Raw genomic sequence first — 18,187 nt, 5'->3', positions numbered from 1 at the left:
GTAGGTACCCCACAAATAATTTTTATAATCATTTGGCTCCTGGTTGCTTACATTCCACTTGTTACTATGAAATACATGTCTGCATCAAGGTAGTGACAGCATCTAAAAATGGAAGAAAAAGTATAAACCTGAGCCCACCTTTTGGGGAAGGTTAAAAATGGCAGTGAGGGGGCACACCTGAATGGTGCAGCTGGTTGAGCTGTGGACTCAGATTTCAGCACAGGTTGTAATCTCAAGGTCGTAGGACTGAGCCTCACATCTGGGCTCCACACTCAGCAGGGAGTCAGCTTGGGAGTCTCTCCCTCTCTCTGCTCTGAGTATGTGCCTGTGCTCAAAAAAAAAAAAAAAAAAAAAAAGTGGTGAAGTATACCCAAGTACCCCACTTTTCGTAAAAATGACAGAGAATATTGGGATGGAGTAGCAGGCAAAAATTTTAAGACATTCCTCAGGGCCCAGACAAGGGCATTTAATCAGGACAGATAGGAAACAATATTTCAGGACAGAAAGCTCCTCTTTCCACTGTACTGTCAGTGAGTCAACTTTTGATCTTAGCCTGTGGGCCCTAAGTACTTGAATAAACCATGTCATCAGCCTGCCCGAAATCTTCTAGTAACTTCCCTAACTACGAAGTAGCCATTGTCATTGCTCTGACATCTGACAAACCCCCAGCCTTACCCCCCAACATCCTTCCCCCTTTCCACTTCAAGCCCAGCTGCTTGAGCCCTTTGTCAATCAATTGGAACAAGCTCAGTAGTTCCTGCCTTGGGGCCTATGCACAGGGATTCCTTTCTCCGTTGCTGACTTTCCATCAGTCAGGTCAGATGGCACTATTCGTGGGACCTGGTTATCATCATCCTGACTTACCTCCAGGACTTATAAATAAACTAGGTTTATTTTTCTCAACTCCTACCCCACCTGGACCACCACCTAGGATGTGTGTTCTCATTTACCATTTGTATCAGCAGAGCCTAAAGTGGAATTTGGCATGTGATAGAGAAGTACCCAATATATAGATGTTGAAATTCATGAATGCTGGCATGTGGGGTACTACTTTTAAATGAAAAGACTAGTGGCCTTGAAATAAAAGTTTTAAATTCACAAATACTACAATTTTGCCAAGGAATATAACAGTACAAAATTGAGATGAATTACATTATTTAAAACGTTGTGGCTTCTAGGAATCCAAACAGAAATGACCCAGGCAGAAATGCCAACTTAAAATGGAAGTATTTATATAAATTAAACCCATCCAGTTTAATTGGATATGTATGCCTCACTTAGTTCTGAAGGGAGAACATATACTTCCCATATTAATAAATGACCTTAAATGAGTAGGAAGAGTTTCAATAACAAGGCCATAGATACATTGAAACCCCTTTTTATATTAAAAGTTTAAATGAAAGACAAATCCAGGTTGAACATAGTGATTGCAAAATATAATGCAATTTTGAACAATTAAAATTATGAAAATATACAAAATTGATGGGCAACACAGCTAGGCATTTGTACATTTTCCATTATGTGAAGAACACTAAAAATTTCTCTATGCTTTATCCACATCAGATAAATGATTTAAACCAAATGTTTGCTTTGGAGAGTCTTAACTTAGGATCTCAGTAGTATAAAAAGCAGTAATTTTTCAGTCTGTAAACAGTAGTCGTGTTTTTTCTTTCCTTTTTTTTTTTTTAAATATCAATTTACCACACAAAAACAAACACAACAAAAAAACCCACACAAACCAAAAACAGCAGCAGCAGCAGCAACGGGTTATTTGGGAATTCTCTTCAAATACCAATGACATACAATTGCTGGAGGGTGCTTTTTACTCCCGTAAGAATATATATATATATATATATATGTGTGTGTGTGTGTGTGTGTGTGTGTGTGTGTATATATGAATATATATTTAAACTGTACACAATTTATAGTGCATAACAGTTTCCAAAAGAACAGATCAATAAAAGATATTGGCCATTTCTGCATAATTTCATTTTTTACATTATCCCAAAATGTAAGCGGTTGGATCTAATTGAAATGCTACATTTAGTAGGAAAGTCAGCAAATAACAAAGGAAGCATAACCTCGACGTAACATTATTTGTCACTAACACCAGTAGAGGTCCCAGGTGCCCCTAGGCAAAAGACTAGTTAGGTAGACCACTGGAGTCAAGCACTGTCCCTGAGGACCAAAGCCAGCTCACTGAGCACACATATGCTAGATTGACCATGGTCAGTTGAAGACTTGTTTCATAGAGCATTTCTATTTCTATGTACAGTAATTCTGGATATTCAAAGAAACATCATTTCAAGAACATATGCCATACACACATACCCCCACTCTCATACACACACCAAGTCCCATCTAAATAGGCAATAGTTTTACGAAATTATGATATGTTGTCATTAAATTAAATTTGGAATCAATTAGAGTTTTTAATTCATCTTGTTCAAGGCAGTTCTTCTTTTTGAGATGGGGTATGATGGCTGTGGATACCAACTTATGCCAAAAAATAACTTCTTGAAATTACTTGATGGACTAGGATTTCCAGTAAGTCTTATTTTGAACAGATAATGTAATTTCCTTAAAAATTTCCTTGGAAGTTTAAACAGTTATTAATCACCCTATCAAATTGTGAATCTAAGAAAGTCACGATGAGGGAACAAAATGCAGTTATTTTGCATACAGAGATTTTCCAAGCTCTCTTTTGTTTTGCTTTTTAAAAGAAAAAGTATCACATTTTCACTGGAGAAGTGAGTAGGAAAGGACCTGTAAGGTCTTTCAAGACCAATCAACCCGATGTCTGAATTTCCTTATCAAACTCATGTCTTTGTTCTTAAAGAATTACTAACTTTAATGGTATTTGAGTAACAAAGACCAAAAATAGAAGCACAGATTCAAATGCAAAAAGTTATCAAAGCAATTGTATAAACTGTATAGTATTTTCAAGAGCAATGTTTATCTTTTCTGTCAGACCAACCTCTGAAGCTACAGTCTTGGGGAGCTACAGGTACAATGTAGGAACAATGTAAACACCATCCTGGTGTAATTCTCAAGTTTGAAGAAAGTAGACAATGTCAAACCCAATGGATAACATTTCTTTTGCCAGCCTAAAACTTAAAACCTAGGTTAATTCCATAATATACATTCCTTCCTTCCTCCCCACCCCCCCCACTTAAAAAACACTAAAGTATTACATCTTTATTTTCAAGCATATATATATATATATATATACACACACACACATATATATGCCTGAAAAATATATATGTAAAAGCATATATATATATATATATATATAATCACAAAACCAATGACATTGGTATTAGATTTGCCTGCATAAATTATATACACCTCTCTTCTTTAAAACAGTGATTCCCATCTCTCCCAAAGATGGATGAAAGACAGCAAGCTAGTCCTCAGCAGGCTCGTAAGTGGTCTGCACTGCTTTCCCCTCCATATGCCTGTAAGTTAACATAAGCCTATCTGTGATTTAACTCACAGGAGCTAGGATGGGGATTTCTTGGCTACCGAGCCTGTGGTCATCTCAGTGGCACTCTTCAGTGACAGGTGCTTATTTATGCCAAATTTCATCTGAGGCCCTTTGGGAACCTGGTTTGGGTTCTGTGGGAGCCAAGCAGCTGAGGAAGCCTCAAAACTAAACTAATGTGGAAAAAGGGCCTGCTGCTAGTCATGGTCCCCCTATACTTCTGCTTTCTGCTTCCTAAGGCTCAAGGACCAGACCAAACACCTACTGCAATAATGGTAGGGCCATTCAGCTGCTCTGAGGTCAATGCTTTATGCTTAATTTCTATTGCTGCTTTTATAGGACCCCCCTACCCACCAGATGTTTCTGGTGATGGGAGGAAAGAAGAAAAGTGGGGTTCTCTTGTGGCTGCCATATGCATATGAACATGTATAAAAAGTGGTCAAACCCAGATGAGGGTCCTGCTTCTGGTTTATATACAATAATTTAATCAATTGTATACATTTAATACCTAAAAAATTAATTCACAATCAAAGTCCTTCATGCATTTTATGAGGAAGTTCTGGATTAAAATGATGGTCAACCAGATGTAGCTTCTGCCTGGGAAGATGATGTCATTTTCTGCCATAAAGTCATCGGTGCCTGTGATTCACACTTCCTTAAATTTTTAGTTTCTTTGTGGTCTCCAGTCTTTTTTTCAGCAGCTCTCCAATTTCCAGAAGTGAGTGTAGATAACTGCTCTGCACCTTCCCTTGCACAGTCTTTGAAAATTTTCTCTCTTCCTACAAAGGAGACAGTAATTAGTGGTCTTGATCTGAAAGCACTCTCCTAGGGGATCCCTGGGTGGCGCAGCGTTTAGCGCCTGCCTTTGGCCCAGGGCGCTATCCTGGAGACCCAGGATCGAATCCCGTGTCAGGCTCCCGGTGCATGGAGGCTGCTTCTCCCTCTACCTATGTCTCTGCCTCTCTCTCTCTCACTGTGTGCCTATCATAAATAAAAAAAATAAAGTTGTTTAAAAAAAAAAAATGAAAGCACTCCCCTAGATTATAGTTCTTCTTGTGGAAGTTAAAACTACAATTATCCTTTTTTTTTTTTTAAGATTTTATTTATTTATTCATGAGAGACACAGAGAGATGCAGAGACATAGGCAGAGGGAGAAACAGGCTCCCTGCTTTAGCATCATTATTCTTTGAAGTCTTTAATCAGTATTGTTTTTAAGTTACACAAAATCAAAAAACTGGTATTTCTGATTAACTTTTATCCAGAAAAAAAGGTAGAAAATGATTACTAAGTAGTTTGGATATAAAATCACTACTTTGTTAGCTGTACAAAATGGAAAAATTAATATTTCTCATTATTTCATCAGAAAACAAAAGTAGAAATTTATTATTAATTTGAACATTATCACAGACACATATAAAGGCATCAAATTTACCTTTGCCAACTTTTCTAGTTATAATATTGATAGGTCTCCTTCTATATTGACAAAGTCCATGGGTTCCAGAGAATAAAGAGCTAAAAAAAGAATAAAGCTTTCCTAGACCTACTCAAATATGTGCTACACACTTGAATTGTGGTAGAGACTACAAAAAACAAAAGGATGGAATGTTCAAACAGAGAAAGGAGGTTGGCTGAGAACTGGCTAAGGTTACATGAAGTTGGTACTGCAAAGCCCTGAAGAAACCAGATAAACATACCTTGAGACCTAAACAACCTTGGAAATACACATGTGCATAAGACGAGAAGGCATGTAAAATACATTTCATTCAGTCCTGTAGTAAATGTATATAAACAACCTAAAAAGTCCAATGCCTATGATGCATTCATATTTTGAATACCATACGGTTGTTTAAAAGAACAAGACTGGCATATATGTGCTAGCCTAAACAAATCTCTTGAATATGAGGTTAAGTGAAAAAAAAGCCAAGTTTCAGAATAAAATAGAATGTATCATTTACTTACAAAAGCCTAACAGTTATTAGAGTACATTATAAGGTTACATTAAAAAGGTCTTGGCACATAACCAGTTTTAGTGGACAGCCCCTGGGAAGAGGAAAAAGGATTGGGATGTGGTAGTTCAGAGGGTTTATGCATAGTTTGAAGTTTAGAAAGAAAGGAAGGAAAGAAAAAAGAAGTAAACCTAGTGGCAACTGAATTGAAGAAAAAAAAATTTTTCCCCTCAAAATACGAATAGCCAGCACTATATGGATCCTACATTTGGTGGCTGGTGCTGCTCAGTATATTATAGGTATTATGACTTCAATAAAAATAGGTAATAAAATGCCATTATTGTTTTTTGTAATCCTCACTATAATCCTATAAAATAGGTATTATGATTTCTATTTTTCAGATAAAGAAGTTGAAGCACAGAGGTTAAATGACTTTCCCAAGGTCAAAATATGAGAACAGGGGTGCCTGGGTGGCTCAGTCAGCTGAGCATCCACTCTTGGTCTTGGCTCAAGTCATGATCTCAGGATTGTGAAATAGAGCCACTGCCACCCCCTTGGGCCCTATGCTAGGCAGGGAGAGATTCTCTCTCTTTCTGTCCCTCCCCCCACTTGTACACACGTCCATGCTCTCAAATAAATCTTAAAAAACAAAACAAAACAAAGATAAGGACAGAGTCAAGGCTTAAAAAATTTAAAGTAGCCCAAACTTAAAGATAACCTTTTGAATGAATACTCAAAATGAAAAATCTTATTTCTTACATCAGAAGGCAGACAGATCTTTTAACTACCACCACACAACTGGCAACAGCTTTGTGGGCTACTGTGCCCGTCATCTTTGTCTTGGACAGTCCTTCCCATATACCATGTGCTCTAGCTCTGCCGACTGACTCAGGTGCCTCCACACAATTCACTCTTCTGCCTCTTTCTGCTTTGATATCCTTTCATCCATTCTGGTCTACCTACTGAACGCTTACTGATCCTTAAATGTAACCTCTCCGGTAAGACTTCTCAGACTCGTTCAGTTTTTGTGCCTCTATCTTACCTCCAAATTAATTTGTATGCATCTAAAGCCAAGTCTTTTTTTTTTTTTTGGCCAGGTCTTTTTTTTAAATTAACATATAATGTATTATTAATTTCAGAGGTAGAGGTCAGTGATTCATCAGCCTTATATAACACCCAGTGCTCATTACATCACGTAATGCCCTCCTTAATGTCCATCACCCAGTTACCCGTCCCCCAACCTCCTTCCCCTCTAGCCACCCTCAGTTTGTGTCCTATGATAAAAAAGTCTCTTATGGTTTATCTCCCTCTCTGATTTTGTCTTGTTTTATATTTCTTTCTCTTCTCCAATGATCCTGTTTTATTCCTTAAATTCTACGTATGAGTGAGACCATGGTATTTGTCTTTCTGACTTATTTCACTTAGCGTAATAGTTACATCCACATCATTGCAAATGGCAAGATTTCACTTTCTGATGGCTGAGTAGTATTCCACTGTATACATATACCACACCACCTTTATCCATTCATCTGTTGACAGACATCTGGGCTCTTTCCATAGTTTGGCTATTGTAGACACTGCTGCTATAAACATTAGGGTGCAAGTGCTCCTTTGGATCATTACATTTGTATCTTTGGGGCAAATCCCTAGTAGTGCAAATTGCTGGGTCATAGGGTAGCTCTATTTTCAACTCTCTGAGGAAACTCCATTCTATTTTTCAGAGTTATAGCCAGGTCTTTCAACCACTGTATTTCTATGAGCATTTATCCAACAATAGCAAGCTCAATAAATTTATATCTATCTACTTATTAAAAATCTCAAAGATATCCAGCAAAGCCCAATCATATGAAGCAATGTGACATTCATCCAAATTTGTGATCTTTTAAGATTTTTTTTTTAATTTTTATTTATTTATGATAGTCACAGAGAGAGAGAGAGAGAGAGGCAGAGACACAGGCAGAGGGAGAAGCAGGCTCCATACACCGGGAGCCCGACATGGGATTCGATCCCAGGTCTCCAGGATTGTGCCCTGGGCCAAACGCAGGCGCCAAACCGCTGTGCCACCCAGGGATCCCTTAAGATTTTTTTTTTTTAAATATATATATTTTTTTAATTTTTATTTATTTATGATAGGCACACAGTGAGAGAGAGAGAGGCAGAGACACAGGCAGAGGGAGAAGCAGGCTCCATGCACCGGGAGCCCGACGTGGGATTCGATCCCGGGTCTCCAGGATCGCGCCCTGGGCCAAAGGCAGGCGCCAAACCGCTGCGCCACCCAGGGATCCCCCTTAAGATTTTTTTTAAGCAAATAGTATAATTTTGAGTTTTTCTTGTTCTATAGTATTTGGGAAAGAGCTGAGAGTTTGGAGTAGAGAATAAGTTTGGGTTTGGCCTAAAAAATAAGAAGTCAAACAGCTCAAAACCTACCACTAACTATCAGATTTCTCTATATGTAAAAGTGTTCCAATTTTTAGTATGTGCTGCCGAAGCGAGCACTGTAAAAGTGTTCCAAACAGACTATCAAGTATCTCTTCTTTCAGAGTGTGTCCAAGTGAGAGGCAGAAGGCAAAAATCCTAGTTAGGATATACCTGTTTCTCAAGGATTCAATTACTAGGCTTTTACTGGGCACCCAAGTGCCCAGAAGTCATAAAGGCTACTGGCAGATACAGATGTGTTACAGGAATACAGAAGAGAAAGAGGTGAGGATAGTTCTGGATGATGAGACTGGGACTTATTTGGGGCTAAGAAAAGAGAGGTGCTATTCTCTACTTTCTAATTTTCTTAAGCATACATTTTGCGTATAAAGAAATAGTGAAACACTATACAACAGTTAAGAAATAAGGTGGCTCAGTTGGTTAAGTGTCTGAATTCAGCTCAGATCATGATCTCAGGGTCCTGGGATCAAGCCCCACACTGAGCTCCTTGCTCAGCAGGAAGTCTGCCTCTCCCTCTCTCACTCCCTCTGCCCCTACCCCCACTTGTGCCCTCTAATAAATAAATAAAATCTTAGAAAATAAGAAATTTTTAAAAAGGGATGCCTGAGTGGCTGAGCGTCTGCCTTCAGCTCAGGTCATGATCCCAGGGGCCAGGGATAGAGTCCTGCGTCGGACTCCCTATGGGGAGCTGCTTCTCCCTCTGCCTATGTCTCTGCCTCTCTCTCTCGCTCTCTGTCTCTGATGAATAAATAAATAAAAACTTAAAAAAAAAGAAAGTACAGAAGTACTCACCTAATAATCTAGACACTTAGTACAAAAAAAACCCCAATGTGTATAGTATGCTATCATTTTTGTTTAAAAGCAAAAGGTAAGGAAACAAACATCATATGCTTTTAGCTTGGGTTATCGAACTCAGGAAGACTGCACAAGAAACTATCAACAACAATGGTTCCTTCTTGGAAATGGAATTAGGGAATGGGTTAGAAAGGGAAGAAGACATTTCACTATATAGTCTTTATTCAATCTCATTTTTTTTACAAGATTATTTTACTTTTCAAAACACTGTAAAGCTTGAAAAAAGGAAAACTAAACAAATATTTAAGACAAAAATACTAAAGAATTAACCCATCAATTAGTCCTACTCACCATTGAAGTCTATATTCATTCTAATGTATACAGGAAAGCAGCTGAATATACAGCTTAACTGCCTACAACCAAACTTCTAGTTTCACCTCTGAACACATCTGCTTTCTTTAACCAGTCTTTGGAAATGTTATTATTAAAGGCTCTGAGCCCCTTCCCATAGTAAGCCTCTTGTTTATAGCTCCGCCTCATTTATAGCTCCAAGTTGAAAAGTTGAAGCTTTACAAAAGAGGGGCTTATAATCTTTTAAACCCAAACTTCCTTCCCTGGGAAGGTCTGAGGCTAGGGATGATAGCTGCTGTCATTAGTGAATGAGCTCCCTCACTAGCAGAGGCTGGGGCCAGATGAACTACTCAAGGGAGCACTCCCTCACAACTGGAGTTTCATCACTAGAGCAACTAGGTCAGTGAATGTTAACTCCTCTGACACCATTAAATTTTCAATCATTTCAGACTGAAAGTTTACTTAATGTTTTTTAAGAATACACATCTTAAAGGCAAGACTTTACAAGGATTTTGCTACCAAAATTGTAAGAAACTAGCCTAAAGTAATTACCAGAAGTCTGATGAGTAGTACCTTTGATTCCATGCTTGGCTCCTTCCCTTTTTTGACTGGCTTACTCTCTAGCCTAATTACTACTGACATAATTATTTATGATGTCCAGCATCTCTTTTTCAGGTGATAACTGCTGGGGTGGCAAAGAAATAAACCAACCCGGTAGGAGGTAACTTCTCACTCAAGGAGATTGTCCGTGGATCTCAAGAGTATGGCTGGTTTCCTCTTGTACTCAAAACAGGGACAGTTCTAATTGTACTCCTCGTTAATTAATCATCAGTTTTCATACTAAAAGAAACACCCCAAATGTATAGAAAGGAGGTATGGAGAGAGGGGAGAAATGAAGGGGGAGGGGAACCAACCACCACCAATTACACAACAAAACACTGCTACGAGGCACCTTCCAATCACAAGTCCTAGAAGGAGCAAATAATGAATTGAAATTCATCCTTGTGATAAAGAAAAGAACATTTGAATATCTACAAATAACTTATTGCTGGTTGCCTGCAGTCTCTTACCAGTGAGAGAGAAGTATCTTCTAAAATAAGTTCTTCAAGTTTAAGTGCAATTAGATGTGTTTCAAGCCCTTTAATATGATCCACAACGTTGGAAATTAAAGTCTGAAGCCCAGTAACATAGTCCTGGAAACTGGTGAAGACAGGTGGCTAGAAAAAAGATTTTTAAAAAGATGAAAGATTATCAAACATATTTCCTTTGCTTACATCTCAAAAGCTATATTAACCTCTTACCATAGTATTACTTAATGGTATTAATAGTAACCGAGATGGATACAGTTTTAGATATTATGAAAGTCTCTCAAACCAAGGTAAATTTAACTGCCACCAAATGATGCAAACTCAGCAACAATGACAAGCATTTTTTTAAATGAGGTTTATTCACTGAGGAACTATAGATGGAAATATCCTATTTACTCAACTTCAGGCTCAGAATCTTCTGGAACACTACATATGAGACAAACCAAAATTTCACTTCTCTATGTATTTTTGAGATTTCCTCTAATGTTAATAACAGAAATAGAGTTTTCTAAGTTCCAAAAGAAAAAATAATGGACAACAGTTACAAAAAATCTGAAAAACAATAGTTAAGGGGACTTGCCCTGATATATATTAGAGTATATTATAAAGTTACATAAAACCCAGACAGTACTGGTATAGAAGTGAACTGATAAAAAGTGAAAGGAAACAAGTTCCAAGATAAATAAACCAAAGAATATAAGGGAATTTAAGGGTGCCATCTCAAAACAATGGTTTTCAAAAATAAAACAAGACAATATCAGGGAGGGAGACAAATCACAAGAGATTCTCAATCATAGGATATAAACTGAGGGTTGCTGGAAGTGGAGAGGGTGGGTAGGAGGATGGGATAACTAGGTAATGGACAGGGGATCCCTGGGTGGCTCAGCAGTTTGGCGCCTGCCTTTGGCCCAGGGCAGGATTCTGGAGTCCCAGGATCAAGTCCTGCATCGGGCTCCCAGCATGGAGCCTGTTTCTCCCTCTGCCTCAATCTGTGTGTCTATCATAAATAAATGAATGAATGAATGAATGAATGAATAAATCTTAAAAAAGAAACTAGGTAATGGACATTAAGGAGGGCATGTAATGTAATGAGCACTGGGTGTTGTATAAGATTGATGAATCATGGACTGCAACCTCTGAAACAAATAATACATTATGTTAATTATTTGAATTTAAATAAAACGTTGAAAATATGAAAAATTTAAAAGTAAAAAAGAAAAAAAAACTCAACGGTTTCCAGTGGATGAATGGTACTGAGACAACTAGGTAGACATTTGAAAATATAAAATAGGGGCACCTGGCTGGCTCAGTCAGTAGAGCATGAAACTCTTGATCTTGGGGTCATGAGTTCAAGCCTCACCTTGGGTGTAGAGATTACTTTAAAATATATATATTTTTAAATTTACTTATTTGAGAGAGAGAGCAAGCATAAGTGTGGGGATAGGAGCAGGAGAAAATCTCAAGCAGATTCCTTGCTGCTCAAGGAGTCCAATAACCCATGAGATCATGACTTGAGCTGAAACCAAGAGTCAGATGCTTAGCTGACTAAGCCACCCAGGTCCCCAGAGTAAAATCTTTTAAAAATAAAATAAATAAGATAAAAAATAAGAACTAAAATAAATTCCAAATAGAGTAAATACTAAGTTTAAAAAATCCACCAAAGCTCCAGAAGAAAATTTAGATAATGGCTTGTGTAATAAATTGAAAAGGCCTTCCTAAACATTACACCAAGCTAAGAACCATTTTTAAAAAATAATTGGGGGATGCCTGGGTGGCTCAGCATTTGAGCGTCTGCCTTTGGCTCAGGGCGTGATCCCAGAGTTCCGGGATCAAGTCCCACATCAGGCTTCCTGCATAGAGCCTGCTTCTCCCTCTGCCTGTATCTCTGCTTCTCTCTCTCATGAATAAATAAAATCTTAAAAAATAAATAAATAATAAGATAATCGGTGGTGGGGTGGTGGTAGTGTATGGGTCTCTCAGTCAGTTAAGCATCTGCCTTCAGCTCCGTCATGATCCCAGGGTCCTAGGATTGAGTCCCGCATCAGGCTCCCCGCTCCACATGGAGCTGCTTCTCCTTCTGCCCCTCCTCCCACTTGTTTTCTTTCTTCTAATAAATAAATAAAATCTTTTTAAAAAACATTAAAAAAGGGATCCCTGGGTGGCACAGCGGTTTGGCACCTGCCTTTGGCCCAGGCCGCGATCCTGGAGACCCGGGATCAAATCCCACATCGGGCTCCTGGTGCATGGAGCCTGCTTCTCCCTCTGCCTGTGTCTCTGCCTCTCTCTCTGACTATCATAAATAAATAAAAATTTTAAAAAAAATTAAAAAAAAACATTAAAAAATTTTTAATTATGTTGACAAAAAATTACTTACGTTAAAAGATTAATGGAGGGTAAAAAGACAAGACAAATGAAAAACTGAAAAAAATTGCATCATACGGGATACAGAATTAATAATAACAAAATTAAGAGTCCAAAGCTTAAAATATTTTAATAGGAAAAATATTACTACCACAACAAGAAACTTGGGCAAAGATTTGAACAGAAAATATATCAAAGACCCAGCAGGTGCCTGGGTGGCTCAGTTGGTTAAGCATCTGCCTTCAGCTCAGGTTATGATCCCAGGTCCTGGGAGATAGAGTCTTGCATTGGACTCCCTGCTCAGCAGGGAATCTGCTGCTTCTTCTGCCTCTTCCTGCCACTCATGCTCGTTCCCTTTCTCTCACAAAAATAAAATCTTTAAAAACAAACAAACAAAACACAAAAAAATCCTAGCAATATATGACACAATTTAAAAATCAGACAAACACAAGAAACCTACCCAATCTGTTAGGCTAACTTTTGACTAAAAAAATCTCCCTGGAAGGTTCAATATCAATCAATTCTTTTTAACAACTTTTAAGTAAACTCTACCCCTAATGTGGGGCTTGAACTCATGACCCCAGGATCAAGAGTCATATGCTCGCCTTAGGCCCAGGCTGTGATCCTGGAGACCCGGGATCAAGTCCCATATCAGGCTTCCTGCATGGAGCCTGCTTCTTCCTCTGCCTGTGGCTCTGCCTCTCTCCTCTGTATGTCTCTCATTAATAAATAAATAAAATCTTAAAAAGAAAATGGTCTAAAAAAAACTAGTAATGTGAATGATACAATGATGTAATTCCAAAACTCTTAGTATTTATTGTAAAACAAGTGAATATACTGATGTAGGGAACCAGGGTTCAAACTCAAACAAAACAAAACAAAACAAAAAAAGCTACAAAGTGGAAAGAGGGAAGGAAAAGAAGGAAGAACACTGTGATATTGGTATCAGTAAGAATTAATTATTCTGTGTGTTTGCATGTGTAAATAAATTTCCTGTCTCCTTTCACTGACATAAACCTGAAATCCCAATACCAATTAGTATACCTAACATCTAGATCTTGGTTTTGAAATGCCACCAGGGCTCCTTGGAAATAAGTTCTCAGTTCAGCTGAATAGGAACAAAGTGGTTGGAGCAGTTTTGCTATTCCACAAAATAAGGGCTCAAAAGCTGACAACATGTTAGAGGACAGGAACAAGCTTAGAGATGCTCTCAGTAGCCAAATCTGAGCATGCAAAACAGAATAATGATAATGGATTAAAAAGGAATTTTTAAAAAGAATGATACTTAAATAGGGAGTAATATTTAAAAAACATACATACAAATATATATATGAATGGGGTGAGACAGCTCCATTTTACAGAAAAATGCCAACTAATAAATGAGGAAGGACTGCCAGGATTTTTTTAAGATTTTATTTATTTATTAGAGACAGAGAGAGAGAGAGAGAGAGGCAGAGACACAGGCAGAGGGAGAAGCAGGCCCCGTGCAGAGAGCCTGATGTGGGACTCAATCCCGGGTCTCCAGGATCATGCCCCAGGCTGAAGGCAGCGCTAAACTGCTAAGCCACCGGGGCTGCCCGACTGCCAGGATTTTTAAAACTCACCAATGTGGAACCATCAGTGTACTAAATGATTTATGCAAATCAGACTTAACAGTGGATATTAAAACCAGCAAGTGAAAGGCTGGTAGGGAACAGGATATTCAGTCTCAAAGCATCGTCCTACAGAGGACTTTATATTTTATATATATTATAGGGGGGAAGGCACCTTTACAATGAAGAAATCCAGACACTTCCTCTATCAAATAATTAAATCTACAAGGACCAATAATGGGACAAAACAACCTTAGTACTTCCTGATTTAATTTGCTAAAATAGACACAGCATTTATATTTAACCTAAACCCAAGGTAATTAGTCAAATCTAGACTGTAATACTATTCTACCAAAAACTGAGCTAGACTCTTCAACAGTAAGTACAAAAGGCTAAGAAGTATTTAAGATTAATAGAGGGTAAAAAGACAAGAAAACTAAAAGCTACGTCAGATCCTTAATAGGGTTTAAGTATTTTGAAAAAGGCTATAACAAAGGACACAATTGGGATAACTGGGGAAATCTGAATGTGGACATTATAATATTATTCTATCAGTATTAAATGTCTGGACTGTGAAAATTTCTTGAGTATTGTGGTTTTGTAGGTGACTGCCCTATTTTATCCTGTTAAGCAACACAAAGTCTGTACTTTTCTTTCAAACAGTTCAACAAACAAGGGGGGGTAGACAGGATGAGAGAGTAAGATAAAGCAGATGGAGCCAAGTGGTATTAACAAGTGGCAAGTCTAGTAAGGATATTTGGGTGTCATGCTAGCCTTTCAACTTTTCTATAGGCGTCATTTAAAAGCAAAAACAAGCTGGACAGAGAAAATGAAGGTACACAGGACTCTAAAGTTTCTTATAATATGCAGGAAAACAATGAAAAGAAAAAGCAGCATGCAACCAGGCTGTGTTTTCCCTATTATTACCATGATGATGCTGGTTTCTTTTTTCTTCTTTTTCTTTTTCTGTAAATTTAATTTGTATGGTCGCAGGACACTCTCACAGTAACTGGACACCCAAAGGATAATAGAAATAGTCTGAAAGAGGAAAAATCACAAATTCATCAATAAGGATTATATTCAAGACACCTAGCAGGAACAGTTAAGGTTATGGATTAAATTCTTGCTGATAGTTCTGTGCAAATCCCTTTGAATTCTCCTCTAGTTCTCCACTACAGATTAGAGTTTAGATTAATTTCTACAATTACCACGCTGATTCTGAAGACCTTCATTTGAATACTGCTCAGAATACTAAGATTGCTTCAATCTTTATCCTCCCTTCTAGCTCTCCTAGCCCTAAAGGCATCCTCCACCTCAGCCTAGTTTCCTTTCACTCAAGTGAGAGGTCCAAATTCCTAGGCATGGAATCCAAAAGTTACTTATAATATGCCTCTCCCCACCCACGTCCCAGCCCATTAAGATACTACCTCACCTACAAATCTTAACTTAAATATTAACAGAGAGAGGATCCTGGGGGGATCAGTCAGTTAAGCATCCAACTCTTGATTTTAGCTCAGGTCCTGATCTCAGAGTCATGGGACAGAGTGCCCCATTAGGCTCTGTGTTCAGCACATAGTCTGCTTGTTCTTTCTCTACTCCTGCACCTGCACTCTTTATCTCGAAGATAAATAAATAAAAGCTTTAAACAAAAAAAAAAAAGATTCTCTTTCCCTCTGCCCCTCCCCACCGTCCCCCATGTTCTCTTACACACACACACACACACACACACAGAAATCTCCCCAACTGGTCAACACATGCCCTCCTTCAAGTTAGGTGTTTACACCTATGCTTCTCCTCTGCTACAGAGTGTGCATGGACATACTATGCAATTATGGCTGATTTATTCAGAGTCTTAGACACTTACACTGTATCAGTCACCAGAACAGACTAGGAGGGGAAGAAAAGTAAATAAACATGTGACAAAAATAAGACAATGAATTATGAGTGTTTGCAATTCTCCTTTTCCCTCTGGTTAAAAAAGAGGAGAAAGTTTTGCTGAATAAGTGCCCAGATTCTCCTTCATAATGCAGAATCTTAGTAATTAGTGAATAGCAACAACAAATTCATTTTTTAAAAGATTTTATTTGGGATCCCTGGGTGGCGCAGCGGTTTGGCGCCTGTCTTTGGCCCAGGGCGCGATCCTGGAGACCCAGGATCAAATCCCACATCGGGCTCCCGGTGCATGGAGCCTGCTTCTCCCTCTGCCTGTGTCTCTGCCTCTCTCTGTGTGACTATCATAAATAAATAAAAATTAAAAAAAAAAAATTAAAAAAAAAAGATGTTATTTATTAAAAAAAAAAAAAAGATTTTATTTATTTATTCATGAGAGACACAGAGAGAGAGGCAGAGACATAAGCAGGGGGAGAAGCAGGCTCCATGCAAGAAGCCTGATGTGGGACTCAATCCTAGTACTCCGGGATCACACCCTGAGCAAAAGGCATATGCTCAACCGCTGAGCCACTCAGGCGTCCCTAGTAACAACAAATTTAAAAAACTGGTGGAATTAACTTAAAACATAATAGTTGAGTGAAAAAGGAAAATGAACAGAGAACAGATACATTTAGAGTGAACCTAAGGAATTTTTCAAAGATTGATAAAGCAAATTGCAAGTTTTATTCATTATGAACAAAACTTTCTTGGTATGCTTGGAAGGAACTCCTTCAAAAATGATTTAAATTGCTTTTCAGTTAACAAAAGGTGGGGGATTAAAATAAAGGTATAAGGTGCCTTTTACCTGTTTATTTTTTAAAAATTATCTTTCACTCAATTAAGGAAAACCAAGTTTTCCAGGAAGAGAACAAAGACATACCTCAACAAAGAAGACTAGGTTCTCTAAAAGAGCAGGGCGTGTTTTCAAGTTACCATCTTTAACTTCTAAGAGGTCACCTTTACATCTACTGAAGACATCTGAAAATAGGAAAGTATTTTATTTTTTTATTTGGCTTTTGTTTCAACACTATTTTTAGGAATACAATGTATGCTCTAATAAAGAATAAGCAAATATAAAAGCTTAAGCCAGAAAGCTTCCCCCACCACAATGAACCAAACAAAGGATATCTATTTTAAGCTTTTTTAAAAAAGATTTTATTTTTAAGTTATCTCTATCTGCAAGATGGGGCTCAAATTCACAACCCCAAGATCAAGAGTTGTAGGCTCTACTGACTGAGCCAGCCAGGAGCCCCTATTTTAAGCTCTTTAAAAAGCCATGTAACTAAGGCTCTGTTGTCTTCAAAATATAAAAGGTGGCCTCATAAATTATATATTCTAGAGTCTAAACCCCAGCTAGCCGTTCCACAGATAGGTCATTGTCATAATAAAATTAAGACTTCAAATGAATGATTTAGAAGAATGTGTGCTATTATGGACTAAAAGACCAAAGTACATGATAGAAATTAACCTTCATAATAAATACCATGCTTTATTCTCATACTCTTGATCTTTTAATTATTCTTCATTTGGGTAATAAAATAAAAAACCATTTAGGCTATTTTTCTCTCTATTTAGGCTCTTGAAAATAAAGACCCTTATAGATTTTACTTGCATTTATGTACCCTTTTACCGAACAATTCCATTGCCAGGAATTTAATCCCAAGAAGTACTCAAATAAGTACCCAAACACTTATGTCCCAAGATGTTCATTTCAGCTTTATTATAGAGTTTATAAATAACTCAAGTACATAATATATCATGTACTCCATGGGGCAATACATAAATAAACTTAGTACACTGATATAATACTGTGTAATATTATATGTAATTGACATGGTAAGTGCCCAAGACAACAGAAAAGTAAAATTAAAAAGTATGTTTAAAAAATAAAATCACTACAATATATTTCCACATACACACATATGACTGGTTAGGGTCCTTCTAGGAGTATAGACTCCAAAAGTGTTACTTACCTTTTAAGTAAAGTACTTACTGTCCTCTGGGGAAATGGGGCTAGGAAAGGGAGAAACACCATACCCACTTGTGTACTGTGTTGTCTACTACTTTTGTAATCAACACTTTTTAAAGTTAAAGACAAGTCTTTCAAAATACCCAAAGTATGCATTATTTTCAAGTTGTTTGCAACTCCTTCAAGTTTCTACTAAAAAATGAGTTCCTAATTAGATAATTAGATAAAATACG

General features: G+C 37.7%; 1 protein-coding gene across 1 annotated transcript in view; it reads right to left on the bottom strand.

Annotated features, from left to right (window-relative positions):
* Positions 1-1,365: 1,365 nt before the first annotated feature.
* Positions 1,366-18,187, bottom strand: part of NAA25 (N-alpha-acetyltransferase 25, NatB auxiliary subunit) — a 78,252-nt gene continuing 61,430 nt past the window's right edge. The window contains exons 21-24 of the mRNA XM_041729126.1: positions 16,866-16,963; positions 14,984-15,094; positions 10,086-10,232; positions 1,366-4,266 (exon numbers count right to left, since the gene is read on the bottom strand). Coding sequence (XP_041585060.1) covers positions 4,144-4,266; positions 10,086-10,232; positions 14,984-15,094; positions 16,866-16,963 — 479 coding nt within the window. The 3' untranslated portion in view covers positions 1,366-4,143. The remainder of the gene's footprint in view (positions 4,267-10,085; positions 10,233-14,983; positions 15,095-16,865; positions 16,964-18,187) is intronic.

This window comes from Vulpes lagopus, chromosome 14 (assembly GCF_018345385.1).
Source record: "Vulpes lagopus strain Blue_001 chromosome 14, ASM1834538v1, whole genome shotgun sequence".
In the NCBI taxonomy this organism is placed as follows: Eukaryota; Metazoa; Chordata; class Mammalia; order Carnivora; family Canidae; genus Vulpes; species Vulpes lagopus.
The sequence above is the reverse complement of the archived record's forward strand: the minus strand, read 5'-3'. Positions and strand labels throughout refer to the sequence as shown.